The following is a 14,603-nucleotide window of genomic DNA, read 5'->3' on the forward strand; positions in this document are numbered from 1 at the left end:
GCTATGGGGCTGTTTTTCTGCCAAGGGGACAGGACGACTGATCCGTGTTAAGGACAGAATGAATGGGGCCAAGTATCGTGAGATTTTGAGCCAAAACCTCCTTCCATCAGTGAGAACTTTGAAGATGAAACGAGGCTGGGTCTTCCAACATGACAATGATCCAAAACACACCGCCCGGGCAACAAAGGAGTGGCTCCGTAAGAAGCATTTGAAAGTCCTGGAGTGGCCTAGCCAGTCTCCAGACCTCAACCCCATAGAAAATCTGTGGCGGGAGTTGAAAGTCCGTGTTGCTCGGCGACAGCCCCAAAACATCACTGCTCTTGAGAAGATCTGCATGGAGGAATGGGCCAAAATACCAGCTACTGTGTGTGCAAACCTGGTAAAGACCTATAGTAAACGTTTGACCTCTGTTATTGCCAACAAAGGTTATGTTACAAAGTATTGAGTTGTATTTTTGTTATTGACCAAATACTTATTTTCCACCCTGATTTACGAATAAATTCTTTACAAATCCTACCATGTGAATTCATGGATTTTTTTTTCACATTCTGTCTCTCACAGTTGAAGTGTACCTCTGGTGCAAATTACTGACCTCTGTCATCATTTTAAGTGGGGGAACTTGCACAATCGGTGGCTGACTAAATACTTTTTTGCCCCACTGTAAACCGTCCACGCACCCCGACTGAGCATCTACCTTCTTGTATTAAGTGTAAGAAAAAGTCCGTCTGCAGTCCTGAAATTTTCCACATATCACTAAACGCTTTTCCTTTTTGCTGCATGGTGACAGGTTGGCTAAAGCACACAGTTATTATTCTCTCTAGTTCCGCCGTGTCAGATCTCTGTTCACTCATGCAGTTTGTTCTGTCCTCCTCTGAAGAACACAGTGCCCTCTCTGGAAATATTCAAAAAAGCCTTTCTAAACGAGCCGGTCTTAGCAGCTCTGACGGATGAAGGAGAGCCAGAGATGAAGAGGATAATCTGAAGCAATGCAACAAAACAGCATCTAGCGTGATAGCAGCTTAAGCAAACTATAAAGTCAAGCTCAGTGACATCAGCTGATTCCTCAGTCGATATGCTTCAATGGATCAGATTTAGCTTCCCCACTGGTGCTGCACATGTGCAAACCAGTTCACAGCCCAGCTTTCCCTTCCTGCTCCCAGTTCGTGCACGTGACAGAAGCGACGCGTGTGCTCTTTTTTTATGCTGTCCATGTGTGAGTATAAAAAGCAAAGGAGGTACACGAGCACGATATATATACCACCAATTAGATAATTACTATAATGCAGCGAGATGCTTCACTTGACTATGGTGCCTGCTATTAATACTACATATTAATAAGTAACGCTAATAGTACAAGCACAGTAATTTATCCAGAAGCACATTTTTTTTGCATGAAATATCTAATCTCATGCCTTTAAATACACTGTTTGATAAAGTATTCAGTCACAGGGAGGAGAGTCAGACATTTAAATGGGGGGAAGGATTTATTCTCAATTTGAAACTTTTAGCCTGAGACAGTTTAATGAGGAACTTCTAGTCTGGAATCACTGCCAGATATTGCAGGAATAAATCTGGATTACTGCGCCTACTGTATACACTCCATTCATTTATATGGGAGTGAATACAGTGTGTGCTTTTGCCTAATGTCAGGGATCTTTACCTTTAGCATTACACTAAGTATTGCAGTGTTGCTGTGCAGCCAGGATCACGTGGATGATATCAGCAAATATTCAGTTCAATTCAACTTTATTCATACAGCACCAAATCACAACAACAGTTGCCTCAAGGCGCTTTATATTGTAAGGTCGACCCTACAAATATGAAGCTCTTTATACACGGAGCGTCTAATTGGTGAGAAATGTTCAAATGCACACAGAAAAACACTGTAAATGCACTCGTCTATTATTTAAAAGTGCATTTACAGCCACACCGAGGACCATCTCAAGAGAGTAGCCATCTCTCATTTGTGGCTACGCTAACGTTTTGTTGAATTAAATATGAAACCTGATATTTTAGTAGGTTGGTTATATTTGGAAAGAAGATAAAAAAATATTTCACCCTCAAAATAATAATAAGAAATAGCCATGTTTAATAAATCCACTCAGGAGGAGGTTTCCCTGTCGCGCCGCCCACTCTGAACAAAATCTGTTTCCCTTCTTTTACATCCTCGATCCATCCTCTGCTCTCAGACTGTGCGGTTGTCAGGCTGTCGTTCAAGCTGAAATTTTCAGGATGGAGATAATTCAATTACACAAATGATTAACCTCCTTGTCCATGTGCATTAGCACACAAACAGCCCAACACAGCATCTGCGCCACAAGTGTCGAGCATATTTTACTCACGGAGAAGCGTTTGTGTTTATCTTTGCAACTACGGTACCACTAAATGAGACGTTTAGAATATGACGCGTTAAGTCAGCAGCGTCGTGTGAACGCATTTTTATTTAAAAGTAAACACACGCAGTCGCGTCACCATCCCGTGTGAGTTTGCACCGATCTGGCGCCAAACACAGCCGGTGGGATCGAAAATGTGGAAAACATACAAGCTTTGAGTGAGGAAGTGAAACGCGTGCTGATACATCCCCGTGTCTCTGTTATTCACCCCCCCTCGTGGTTCTACCTACATCTTTCTGCCCGCAATGAGGATTTAACAATCAGATTCCAGGGAATATTGATTGCATGTGGACTTTTTCATTGGTTTAAACACAAACCTGAGAGGCAGCTTGTTGACTGTGGCCTTCTGGGAATAATACATGGCGTTTGTTTTAAGGTTATGACAAAAGAACTGAGAAATCCATCTCCCCCTGAATGCATCGCTCAGCAGGGAGCTTTATTTCTGAATCCTGTTTTTCTAATCCTTAGAAATAAGGAGATTTCATCATCAAACGTTCACCTGCTTGAAAGATTTGTGCTAATGTTTGCTCGGCTCCTGCAGGCAAGTGCATCACAAAGAGCTGGGTGTGCGACGGGGACATCGACTGTGAGGACCGCTCGGATGAAGAGTCGTGCGAGTCGGCTGCGTGTAAGCCGCCCAAGTACCCGTGTGCCAACGACTCCTCGGTCTGCCTCACGCCCGATAAGATCTGCAACGGCAAAGTGGACTGTGCGGATCGCTCCGACGAAGGACCCATCTGTGGTAATGATGTCTTATGTCTAAAGTATGTGGACACACGAGTCGTGAAGATCTCATCCCACAGCACTGGATCAACCAGTGAATATAATGTTCTACACATGGCTCCGCCTACATCCAGAGCAAAGCTCACCCACGCGCTTCTTCTGTTTTATCGCGTTTTACCATCCGCTGTCACACTTTTTGTAAACATCCCGGCTTTTCTCGTTTTCCTTTCTGGCGCTGAGGTTTCCAAACGCAGCCTTTTGTTGTGGACAGCTAATGCGGACAGCTCATCAAACGCTCAGTCAGAAAAAGGTTGGAAAAGTTTCCGGAGTAGTTGAGTCATACCAGTGTCAACAGATTCTGACAAGTTACACAGCGGATAATTAGACATATGACAAAACTTGTCAACGGCGAGATCCGAGCTGACTGTAACGGCTGTTCTTCCTCAGGAACATTTACACCCACCTTTCAAGCCCACGAGAGAATGTTTCATATAAGAATCATTTTAAGTGGGAAGACTAAAGAGAAAGTGTCAAAAATAATGACTTCCATCCACGGAAACTTTGAACGATGCACTTTCTGCATGGATGGATTAATGAAAACTTGATGTGTAGCAGCAGTTTAGAACCAAAGAAAGTCGATACAAAGACAAACAAGCCTTTGTTTAAGGCAAATCTGCATTTACAGGGTTTCACATCATCACACGTATGATATGCAAGTATGTTGTGATGTTGGGAATGCCAAAAATCTCCCAGTGGAGCTCTTCGGTGTCCCGTCAGCATGTAACTGGTGTCTGTTGAGACCAAAGGGACAGAATGTGAAGTCTACGTGTGTGTCCAACAGCCTTCAGATGAGACAGATTATCTCATGTGAGCAGCTCTTCCATCTAATCTCTTAAAAACGAGCAGCGTAAACACCGAGGTTCATTTTCGAGAGCGTCACTAGCCGAGCCTCGCGGGGGCCTTACAGGACCCTCAAGTGTTTTTGTAGCTAAAAGAGCTTCTGGCTCCTCATTGAAAATGAGTCTGTGTTCAGATGGGACCTCAGGGGTCTGATTGAGTTGCACCAGCTCAGCAGGATTCACACCCACCATTTAGCAACTGTGAGCGTTTTGTTCATTTCTCCTTATGTTGCTAAGTCCAGGTCTCGTTCACAGTGAGGGAAACTGGGCGGCTTCATTTTCACTCGATTTTTCCTCTCGAGCTGCTAATTAACAAGAACTTTACGACAGAATAAGGAGCACGAAGTTAAGACTTGTTTTTATGTAATTTCTGGAAAAAATGAGTTTTTTCCTGCTTTGCTTTAAATGCAAATAGACGCAACTCTTCTCCTCATGAATCGGCACCACCTGCTGTTTATGTGCCTGCTCATTACACACCACCTTTATGCTTGACTTCTGATGTCTGCAGCAGCTCACAGTTTAAAAGACCACATCTTTTTCCCTATGCTCAAATATTAAACCTTTAGGATTCCTGTCAGGCAGACACAGATTCATCTCTGTGTACTTTCTAAGATTTCGGGACCTTTCTTCACCCCAGATTTGTGCCTTGTAGCCAGAGGGGGCTGCAGTCACCAGTGCACGGTGGCACCGGGCAAAGGAGTTGTGTGTTCGTGTCCCCCTGGGCTTCACCTGGACTCCAGCAACAAGACGTGTGAGGTGGTGGACTACTGCAGCCGTCACCTGAAGTGCAGCCAAGTGTGTGAGCAGTACAAGACCACAGTGAAGTGTTCCTGTTATCCAGGATGGATGCTCGACTCGGACGGTGACAGCTGTCACAGCACAGGTAACAGACCGAGCCTCCTAATGTTTGTTTCAGTGATGCTGCAGGCTGCCTCCAGCGTGCAGCACTGCCGGTCTGTGGCTGCAGTAATAATACATTTGTCCTTGGCCGTGATGCACCTGCACGCATTTGATTTTGAGTTGTAATCTCAGCTTCTGTGCGAGCGAGTAATTGAAAAATGTGAGTTTTAATTATAGAGAAAGGTATAATCGATTGATTCTGCAGACAGTAGCAGCTGAAACATGAGAGCGTAATGGGAAGGTCGTCGTGTTAGCGTCTGCGAGTGGTAAAAAAGTGGAGAGGTAGTCTGAAGAACAGTAATAGACGGTGATTTGGAGTATCTATCTATTCAAATCCAATCAAATGTGAAGAGGCTCGGTTGCCATGAGAACTGTCTGTTTCCATCTCCTGTGATGCTGAGTGAGCCAGCTCTGCTAGCTGACTCACCTCAGGCCCAAACACACGTTTAACCGGCCTGGCATCCCATAATAAAGTCAAACTTTCTCCTAATGTGATTGCTGTGACTCACTAATCCATTTGATTAGACTGCTTTGAAGCCGCTGCAACACAATAGTTGCACACATGCTGTTGGACTGTCGCGTTCAGATTTATGGACCTCGCTTTGATTACTCGCCTCTCTCTTTGGCGCCGAGATTGATGGCAGTTGCAGCTCTAATCTTACATTAACGCAGGAAAATACACAATTTTCTCTGGGAGCTGATCTGAATTGTACAGCTTCATCATAAATCACGTTCTGCATGCAAACACAAGCATTGCACCTGAATCCTGAGAAGCGTTGCTGCTGGATGCTTTGTGAAGTCCAGAGCTCACGGCTTTTCTTCCTTTTCATATCGCAGTAATAAATGGCTTGTTGGGGGGGAAAGCTGCGAGTACACGTCGTCTCTGCAGAAGCATTGTAGCTCGTTTGGTCGCAGCACTGAGATGTGACATTGAGGCAAGGACACAGTTTTAATTACATCTGTGTTCCCTAAAGTGTGACTGAGTAAAGCGTGCTGTGAGAAAAGACTTGCAAAAGTTTTGGAAATACTAAGTGCAGTTTGTGTACAAGTGTCCATGTGTGGGACGTTCCAAGTGTTAGCTGCGCCTCTCCGGAGACGAGCTGCACTGGAGGCAGAAATAGCGTCCGGAGCCTCGGTGGGCGAGGCCGGAGAGTTTGGGATTGGGAGCGCTGTTTGCCAGCTTTACGACTTGTCGCTAGATTTAGACACTTCCTAGAGACCCTACAGCATTTATTCCTCAAAGGACACGACCAACAAATGTATCTGCTTTTTTCAGAAACGGGAAAATGTTTGGCAACACGTCGGTTTGGCTGCATCCGATGCATATAAATGCGCGCCACATTATGGCGTGAGCCAATGAGAAATGTTGAAAAGCGTGTCATCTGCACAGCGCACTGAGCCGAGTGGAGGGAATATATTGAAGCAAATTAAGCTTAATTGTTTTAATTACTATGCAAATTTTACTGTTACAAAAAGCAGTTGTCATTAATAGCACGAACAGCAGCTCTGTGCTGTGTGACTTATTAAAATGTCTTCTAGGGAACAAAAGAGCCTTCGATCTCTGATTGTAGCGTCTACGTATCTGCACGTGCTGCAGCATGCAGCCCTGAGAGCACAGGAGCTCAGGCTGCCATTAATGCCCAACGGTACTATGGCATCATTTAAAGCTAGCTGCTAGCAGCAGTGTTGGGAAGGTTACTTTTAAAATGTATTCCATTACAGATTACAGATTACATGCCCCAAAATGTATTCTGTAACGTATTCTGAATACTTTGGATTACTTAATATATTATCATGCTGTTTACAACTACATGAATGTACTATTGCTGTGATTTATTACTGTTACTGAAGGTCCGCGGCTCCGAACCGTAGTAAAGGGACCTCTGGCTAATACGGTGGGTTCTGTGTCGGCTCGTAGCTGAAAACTAGCTTAATTTGTTGTCTGGGTCAACTTTGCTAGCAGAGACAGAGAGAGGCGTTGAAAGGCTGCTCCAACAGAACTTATTGTTTCAGAGGAAAACACGAACACGATGTACAGTCGAGTCTTAATAGCATACTTACAGCTGGGCTCGTCAGGCTCTCTTCTTGGCTGCAGTGGTTATTATTATATTTACATGCTTCCAGCTCCTGTTTCTGCTCGATGACAGCTCGTACTTTTCCTTTTTCTCCCTCCCTCGCTCACAGACACATAACGTGTATGGCAGTCCATTCTCCCTGCAGCACGGACTACACTGCCCATGATGCTACATTCTTTAGAGCTATACCTGTAGCATTCTGCCTGTTAGCTTAGCACAACAACAACAACAAAAAGGCCTTGTCACTACCCGATCCGTACCGGAAACCTGATCGGTACCCCGCATGCGCGAAAGGTGTCTACTTCCGGTCGTAGCGTTTTACGATAGTTACAGGTCAGAGTATCGGTTAAGATGTTAAGAATAATAAGTCTATCTTAAAATGTTTGCAATAATGAAGCATTTCAGTACAATGTAGACAAAAACGAAAAATAAAAAGATAGTTACAGATCGGGACTCAGCGATCCTTACTGCACATGTGCAAAGTCGGACCGTACAAATCGGGTCTACCCGATCCGTACCGCGCATGTGCAGATGTTTTCTTTTTCTTCTGTTCGTTTAATGGCAGTTTACACCCCAGTGTACGAGGATACTGCCACCTGCTGACCAAGCGAATGAACCCCATTATAAAATGAACTGGCGTCATTACAAACGTGTGTTAAATTTGATTCAGTGATAGTCGAGTGTATTTATGCTTGTCTGTGTGGAGAGGATTGACTGGAATAGTGATGATGATGTCCGCTATCACTGTCAATTGTCAGTAAACACTTAATCTGGCTGATGAATCTTCACGTGACACATTGCTAAATCAATATTATTAAGTCTGTAATTAGGCGCCATTCTTCTTATTTTACGGCGCTGTTGTTCAATCGGGGAACGCTCTCTGTTGAGGAGAAAAGCATGAATTTGTTTGTATACAGATTATCCATTGTTTAAATGTCCCGGGCCGTCGAAAAGGAGGCAGAGCTGTTGAGAAATGCTAGGAGCTAACTGGGCGCTAACCGTGTCATTCAAATATATTGAATGTCGCAATGTTGGCAAAGAGAGGAAGTGACGTAAGATTTGCGCATGCGGGGTACGGATCGGGTTTCCGGTACGGATCGGGTAGTGACAGGCCTCTCTCACCCAGGAAACACGCAGAGAGCGTCACCCTGTAACCATGGCAACCGTAACGCTGCCGCCTGGAACAACAGAACGTAGCTGTCAAACAAAACCCAAACAGTCCTGACCCGCCACAATATGAAACAGGGAAGTACCGCCGTGTAATCCATTTATTTCAACAAAGTAACTGTATTCTAAATACCACCTTTTTAAACGGTAACTGTAACGGAATACAGTTACTCATATTTTGTATTTTAAATACGTAACGGCGGTACATGTATCCCGTTACTCCCCAACACTGGCTAGCAGTTAGCACAAGGGTTGACATTCACTTTAATGGAAAAGGGAAGCAGATGTGTGATTTTAGGTAAAGCAGGGAAGGACTGTGACTTCACTAAACAAGGCAGCAGCCATGCAGACTCGTGGCTCTAATTTGCTCAACAAGATCATTTAATTCCTCGGTGTGGACAACATGTTTTAATAACAGGAGCTGGCTCTGTGTGGGTGCTGCAGGACAACAACGACCACCTTAAAAGACCACCTGTCTGCTTATGTGCGCGTCAGTGTCTCCACTTTGTTGCAGGACTTATTTATAAAAATAATAAAGATGTTCTTGAGATTGAATTTGCTTCATGCTCAGTGTGCACACACCGAGAGGCCTCAGCTGGATGAATAGGAGAGGTGTCAGATTACAGCAGAGAGGAGAAAGGAGCAGAATAGGTCAGCAGCGATGTGCATGTATGCATCCGGTTTGCAGAGTCATCATTTTGACTTTACAAAAAGACAAAAACCTGCAAGTCTTACCAAATATTTATATTTCACGTGATTCATGAAGGTCGTGGGGTTTATTTTAGTTTTCATGGTAGATTAGTATTATTTTTTTTTCTTTTCTGTTTTTTAAATATATTTGGTAACAATAGTCAGAAATGACTCTTTGTGTCATTAATACCTTACGGTGAAAATCCTGATGAAGACGGCCACAGTGTTGAGTCTCATTCTTCTCATGCTGCGTTGATAATTTACACATAAGAATAAAGCTTATTTCGACTGTGTCGCCTTCACTAGATCCCTTTGAGGCTTTCGTCATTTTCTCGATCCGGCACGAGATACGACGAATAGACCTTCACAAACGAGACTACAGCCTGCTGGTGCCAGGACTGAGGAACACCATCGCGTTAGACTTCCACTTCAACCACAGCCTCCTTTACTGGACAGACGTGGTGGAAGATAAGATCTACAGGGGGAAGCTCTCAGAGTCTGGAGGTATGCTCTCACACACTGTCAGTAAGACCTTCACGCTTCGCTCATTTTTCCTCTCAGACAGCGACGAAGATATTGTTCAGTTTTATTCTGCTGCTGTCACACAGACTCATTTCTGCTGCACGGGGCTGATATTGTCTCCTTACAGTTTATCTCAGGTGGCCAAACTTACAAATACTGCACAAGTCTAAAGCTTATATAGTACAAAGTCTCATAAAAGGATGAATCAGAATTTCTCATTCGCTCCTTATTTTTGTGGGTGGCAGTGCATTCACTGAGTTCCCGAGCCTTTATTTGCCTCTGTGGAGCAGTAGATATCACCTCTGTGGCTGTTCCACCCTCTGTGAAACACCCACAAAAGTCCATCCATCTGAGAATCGCTGATGGATTTTACATATTTATAATCCTTTTGCCTTTTTTTGTATTAAACAGCTTCCCTCCAGATTACTCAGTTTCTTTGTTTGCTTCATGAATGTTTTCCTGCACTAACCACTGCTTCCTGCTGACTGTTGGTTATGTCAGTGCTGTATGAGCTACTTCCACACATGATGAGTGCAAACTGTTGACAGTATCAGGTCTAAGCGTCGTCTGAAGTCCTCTGAAGTCCTCTGAAGTACTGAGGACATGCAGTTTGGTGCGGGAACGTGCAGCACTCGAGCAGAGCATGCAGCTATCAGCGCCCAGGGTTAGGGTCTGTTCTCACAGGGACTCAATCACACATCGCGCTGACTTAACCCTTTAAAGCCGGTCAGAGCAGCACGCTCCGTTTTGCGCAACTACTTTTAAATCCCGGTAGCTCTGCAACCACGTGAGCTAGCGCAATAATTTTTTTTGCATATGAAACCGGAGGAGTTGTACTTACATCTTATGCCATCAGCTTGTCCTCGGTCACAGTTTCCTTCCACATAAAGCTTTGCAAAAACTGCATAAAAAGCACTTGCAGCAACAAAAACATAATATTCCAGAAACACACTTCGCCGATCTGATCAGCTGTTTCTAACACTTCCTACTTTGGAATAGAGTCGGCGTGAACTATCGCATGTCCACCATGACCTGCCCGAAACCGGAAGTGATGTCATTTTTGCGGAAATGTAGTTTTTTACCATCAGGGCCTCATGAGCCTATACTGGTGTTTTTAAAAGTTATGTTTGACTTTATGACTTTCTGTGTGGTTTCTGGGATGCTTAGGACTCATATTGCACTGCTGGAAATAGTTTATTTTGATGCATATGCTGCTTTTTTGCAAATTTGCATTATAATATTTATTTTCGTTTTTCCTGCAGTGTATAAAAATTGGTGTATTTCAAAAATAAAACTATGAAGACACTCAAAATAAATTTCCTGTGGTGGGAAACTATTTTGTGCAACTTTTTTGTATTTACAGTTTTGAGGGATAAGCCTCTTAAATTTCTCTAACTAGAAATATATGTTAAAAAAACAAAAACGATTTTCAATTTTTTTGTAGTTTATTGCACTTTTTTGCAATTTATGTAATTACTATGCACTTAATGCAGACATATTATTAAAATTTAGGCTGTAATGGTTGTATTGATGTATATCAACTTGAAATGCTCCCAAAAATGGCTCCACAGCATGTAAACATATAATATAAGCTCTGGCGGACTTGGTTCTATGGTAGGTCTTAAAGGGTTAAAGAGCTAGCAGGGCTCTGTTAAATCCAGCCTTCTGGCACGCGGTTCAGCCGAGCGGCGATTAGAGAAGTTCAGGGCTGAATGAATGTGAAAGAACGTGAAGTCATGCGGTCTTGCTGCCAATGCTGTTTCAGGGGTAACGGGAATCGAGGTGGTCGTGCAGCACGGCCTGGCCACTCCGGAGGGTCTGGCTGTGGACTGGATCACTGGGAAGCTGTACTGGATCGACAGCAATCTGGACCAGATCGAGGTGGCCAAGCTTAACGGAGAAATGCGCACTACGCTCATAGCCGGAGGGATGGAGCATCCGCGGGCCATCGCTCTCGACCCGGGACAGGGGTACGTTGGGCACCAGCTCCCTCACTTACAGACTCTGTAGCTGTTTTTCCATCAGGCTCTAAAATTACGAGAAAAGAAAACCACGCACATCCTCCGTCTGCTTTTCACGTCTGCATCGGCCTTGATGCATGAACATGTCTGTCATGTTGGGTTCATTAAAGCAGCAGTTATAAAATCCAGTCAGTAGTGCTTCGCTCTTTATTCCAGTAATCAGAGCTGCTGTGCCTCCTGCTTTATATGCTTTACTGCCCCTTCTCTCTTGATCTTCAAGAATGTTTTTCTCTGAAACACTTTAACCACCATTTTTAAAAATAAAAGCTTTATTCTCATTTGAATCATTCGCCTCTGGGCCCAGTTTTCAAATCGTGCTGTTGTTTATCCTGCTGGGATGCACAGAGAGGGTCTTTGCAGAAGGATCTGTGGCTTTGAAATGAATGACTTTTCTGTGCCCTGCAGTCAGCAAGCATGTCTGCAACAGCAGTGTAACAGGTCCAGCTCATTATTAGCCGCTGATACGGCACATCTGGAGACTTTGTATGTTGTTGGTGCCTGAAGAGAAAGAGAACAGTGGGAGCTCGTCATGTTTAGCTTGAAATGCACGAGGCATTATAGGTACCTCACGTGTGTTTTTGTTGTAATAATGCTTTTTGGATTAGAGTGATTTAAATCTCCTTTATAAGAAACATATTCCAGCACGTGGGAACAGGAAGAATCAAACTTCAGGACATAAAGTTTCAGCCTCGGAGCGCTGCAGACGTTATTATTCTTTTATCTGGATACATGTGTATATATTTATCTCACTTAGTGAAACAATGATGCTATTATGTGCATAATAGTTTTCTTTTTAATATCTTACATCGTCTCAGAAGTCCTTTTCAGTTAGTGTGAAGCAGGTGCAGGTTATGTCTTGTTTCTATGCGTGGAGATGCTCGGCTGTGTCCACATGCCGTCTTTGTTACACAAAGTAAATGAATAAAAGACGGATAAACTGGTAAAGGTCTGAAAGTGATTACAATCATGCTTTTTGATCATTTTAACACACGTAGGTGAGGATTGTTGCTTACGTTTGTCTGCTTTAAGTCAGGTGAATGTTTTCTGTCAGGACGTCGATGCACAACAAAGGCTTGGATCTGAGGTCATCCTCACCTTCCTCGTCATTTAGCCAAACCACTCAGTCTTTGTCTCCTCTGACCAGAAAACCTTTGTCCAGACAGCGGCGTGGTGTGGATTTCAGAGCAGGGCACCTCCTCAGTCCATGGCGATGTAAAACTGGTTCCAGTGTGGTCGGTCACACTGGTGTTGCAGCTGTTTCCAGTTCATGGCAGCTTGAGCGTTGGTTTGTTCCTGAACATCCCAGGACGACAGTTTAGGTCTTCTTTCAGAAACTGATGACACATCGTTATATCTACATGCTTTTGTTTGAATTAATGAAACCTGTCCCAGCATGTGGGAACATGTCATCGTCCTGAGACCTTTACTGAGGTCTCAGAGGAAGTATTGGCGAGTCCAGTGAGCGCTGTCTTTATTCTGCCTCAGAGACATCGTCAGTTGTAGTCGGTTATTTCAGTAATTAACCCTTTAAAACCGGTCAGAGCAGCACGCTCTGTTTTGCGTAACTATTTTTAAATCCTTGTAGAACTGCAACCACGTGAGCTAGCACAATAATTTTTTTTGCATATGAAACCGGAGGAGTTGTACTTACATCTTATGCCATCAGCTTGTCCTCGGTCACAGTTTCCTTCCACATATATCTTTGCAAAAACTGCATAAAAAGCACTTGCAGCAACAAAAACATAATATTCCAGAAACACGCTTTGCCCACCGATCAGCTGTTTGTAACACTTCCTACGTCCATCAGCGCGAACTATCGCATGTCCGCTATGACCTGCCCAAAACCGGAAGTGACGTAATTTTCACGGAAATGTAGTTTTTTACCATCAGGGCCTCATGAGCCTATACTGGTGTTTTTAAAAGTTATATTTGACTTTCTGACTTTCTGTGTGGTTTCTGGGATGCTTAGGACTCATATTGCACTGCTGGAAATAGTTTATTTTGATGCATATGCTGCTTTTTTGCAAATTTGCACTATAATATTTATTTTCGTTTTTCCTGCAGTATATAAAAATTGGTGTATTTCATAAATAAAACTATGAAGACACTCAAAATAAATTTCCTGTGGTGGGAAACTATTTTGTGCAACTTTTTTGTATTTACAGTTTTGAGGGATAAGCCTCTTAAATTTCTCTAACTAGAAATATATGTTAAAAAAACAAAAACGATTTTCAATTTTTTTGTAGTTTATTGCACTTTTTTGCAATTTATGTAATTACTATGCACTTAATGCAGACATATTATTAAAATCTGGGCTGTAATGGTTGTATTGATGTATAGCAACTTGAAATGCTCCCAAAAATGGCTCCACAACATGTAAAAATATAATATAAGCTCTGGCGGACTTGGTTCTATGGTAGGTCTTAAAGGGTTAAACCAAGTGAGTGTACGTATGTGAGCCTGTCTGTATACTTGACAGGCGTCCACATGTGGGGACATCACATTTTGGGTTGTTTAGACTACAAGACTAAATTTTGCTCTTTCAAATGAGCCATGTTGTTCAAAGGGGCAAAGTTGTTGCTTCTCATTTCGTTTTTGTACTAAATGCTGCTGTGTTCAGACTCCAAATAAAGAGTTTTGCACATCATTAGTCAGTTGTGAGTTTATGGTGTTCTATCGAACTCTATAAAGCCAAATAGCAATGAGAACTTAAAAATGCATGCTGTGAAAGTGCTCAGGTCTCAGGAGGTTAAAGTCATTCAAAGATGTGTGCTGTACAATCGTCCCACCCGGAAACCGGCCAAAGTAGTCATTAGGAGGCTGAATCACCAGGACGTTTATGACATGGCATTCAAGGCCAGCGTATGAAAACCTCTTTCTTCTGTTCTGGTCTGGAGCAAAATGTCCCGTCAGAAATATGACCGGCTGCTCCTGTTTGACCCAGTGCAGTGTGGTTCACTCCTGTTGACTAAGGCATTGTGTTAGCAGTAAAAGACGCAACATGTCGATTTTCTGTCCTCACAAGGACGCCTAAACATGTACACACCCACAATCTTAATTTACCCTCAGTGCTTTACATCAGTGCTTAATAATAATAAATATAATAGATCTCTACACATTAAGACGACACTGCTTGACATTAAAAAATACCCGAGACATGTTAAAAATAAACGAGTAAGTAAGAAATCGGTTATGTGCGTAAGCACTGCGATG

The 14,603-nt window shown here is 43.2% G+C and overlaps 1 protein-coding gene across 7 annotated transcripts in view; it reads left to right on the plus strand.

The window, feature by feature from the left end:
- lrp1bb (low density lipoprotein receptor-related protein 1Bb) overlaps window positions 1-14,603 on the plus strand; it is a 387,404-nt gene that overhangs the window by 266,062 nt on the left and 106,739 nt on the right. For all 7 annotated transcript variants that reach the window (XM_085136443.1, XM_085136442.1, XM_085136445.1 and 4 more), the window contains 4 exons: window positions 2,935-3,135; window positions 4,653-4,898; window positions 9,154-9,351; window positions 11,135-11,339. In XM_085136443.1, the coding sequence (XP_084992569.1) occupies window positions 2,935-3,135; window positions 4,653-4,898; window positions 9,154-9,351; window positions 11,135-11,339 (850 nt within the window). The remainder of the gene's footprint in view (window positions 1-2,934; window positions 3,136-4,652; window positions 4,899-9,153; window positions 9,352-11,134; window positions 11,340-14,603) is intronic.

Source organism: Neolamprologus multifasciatus, chromosome 16 (assembly GCF_963576455.1).
Source record: "Neolamprologus multifasciatus chromosome 16, fNeoMul1.2, whole genome shotgun sequence".
Lineage (NCBI taxonomy): Eukaryota > Metazoa > Chordata > Actinopteri > Cichliformes > Cichlidae > Neolamprologus > Neolamprologus multifasciatus.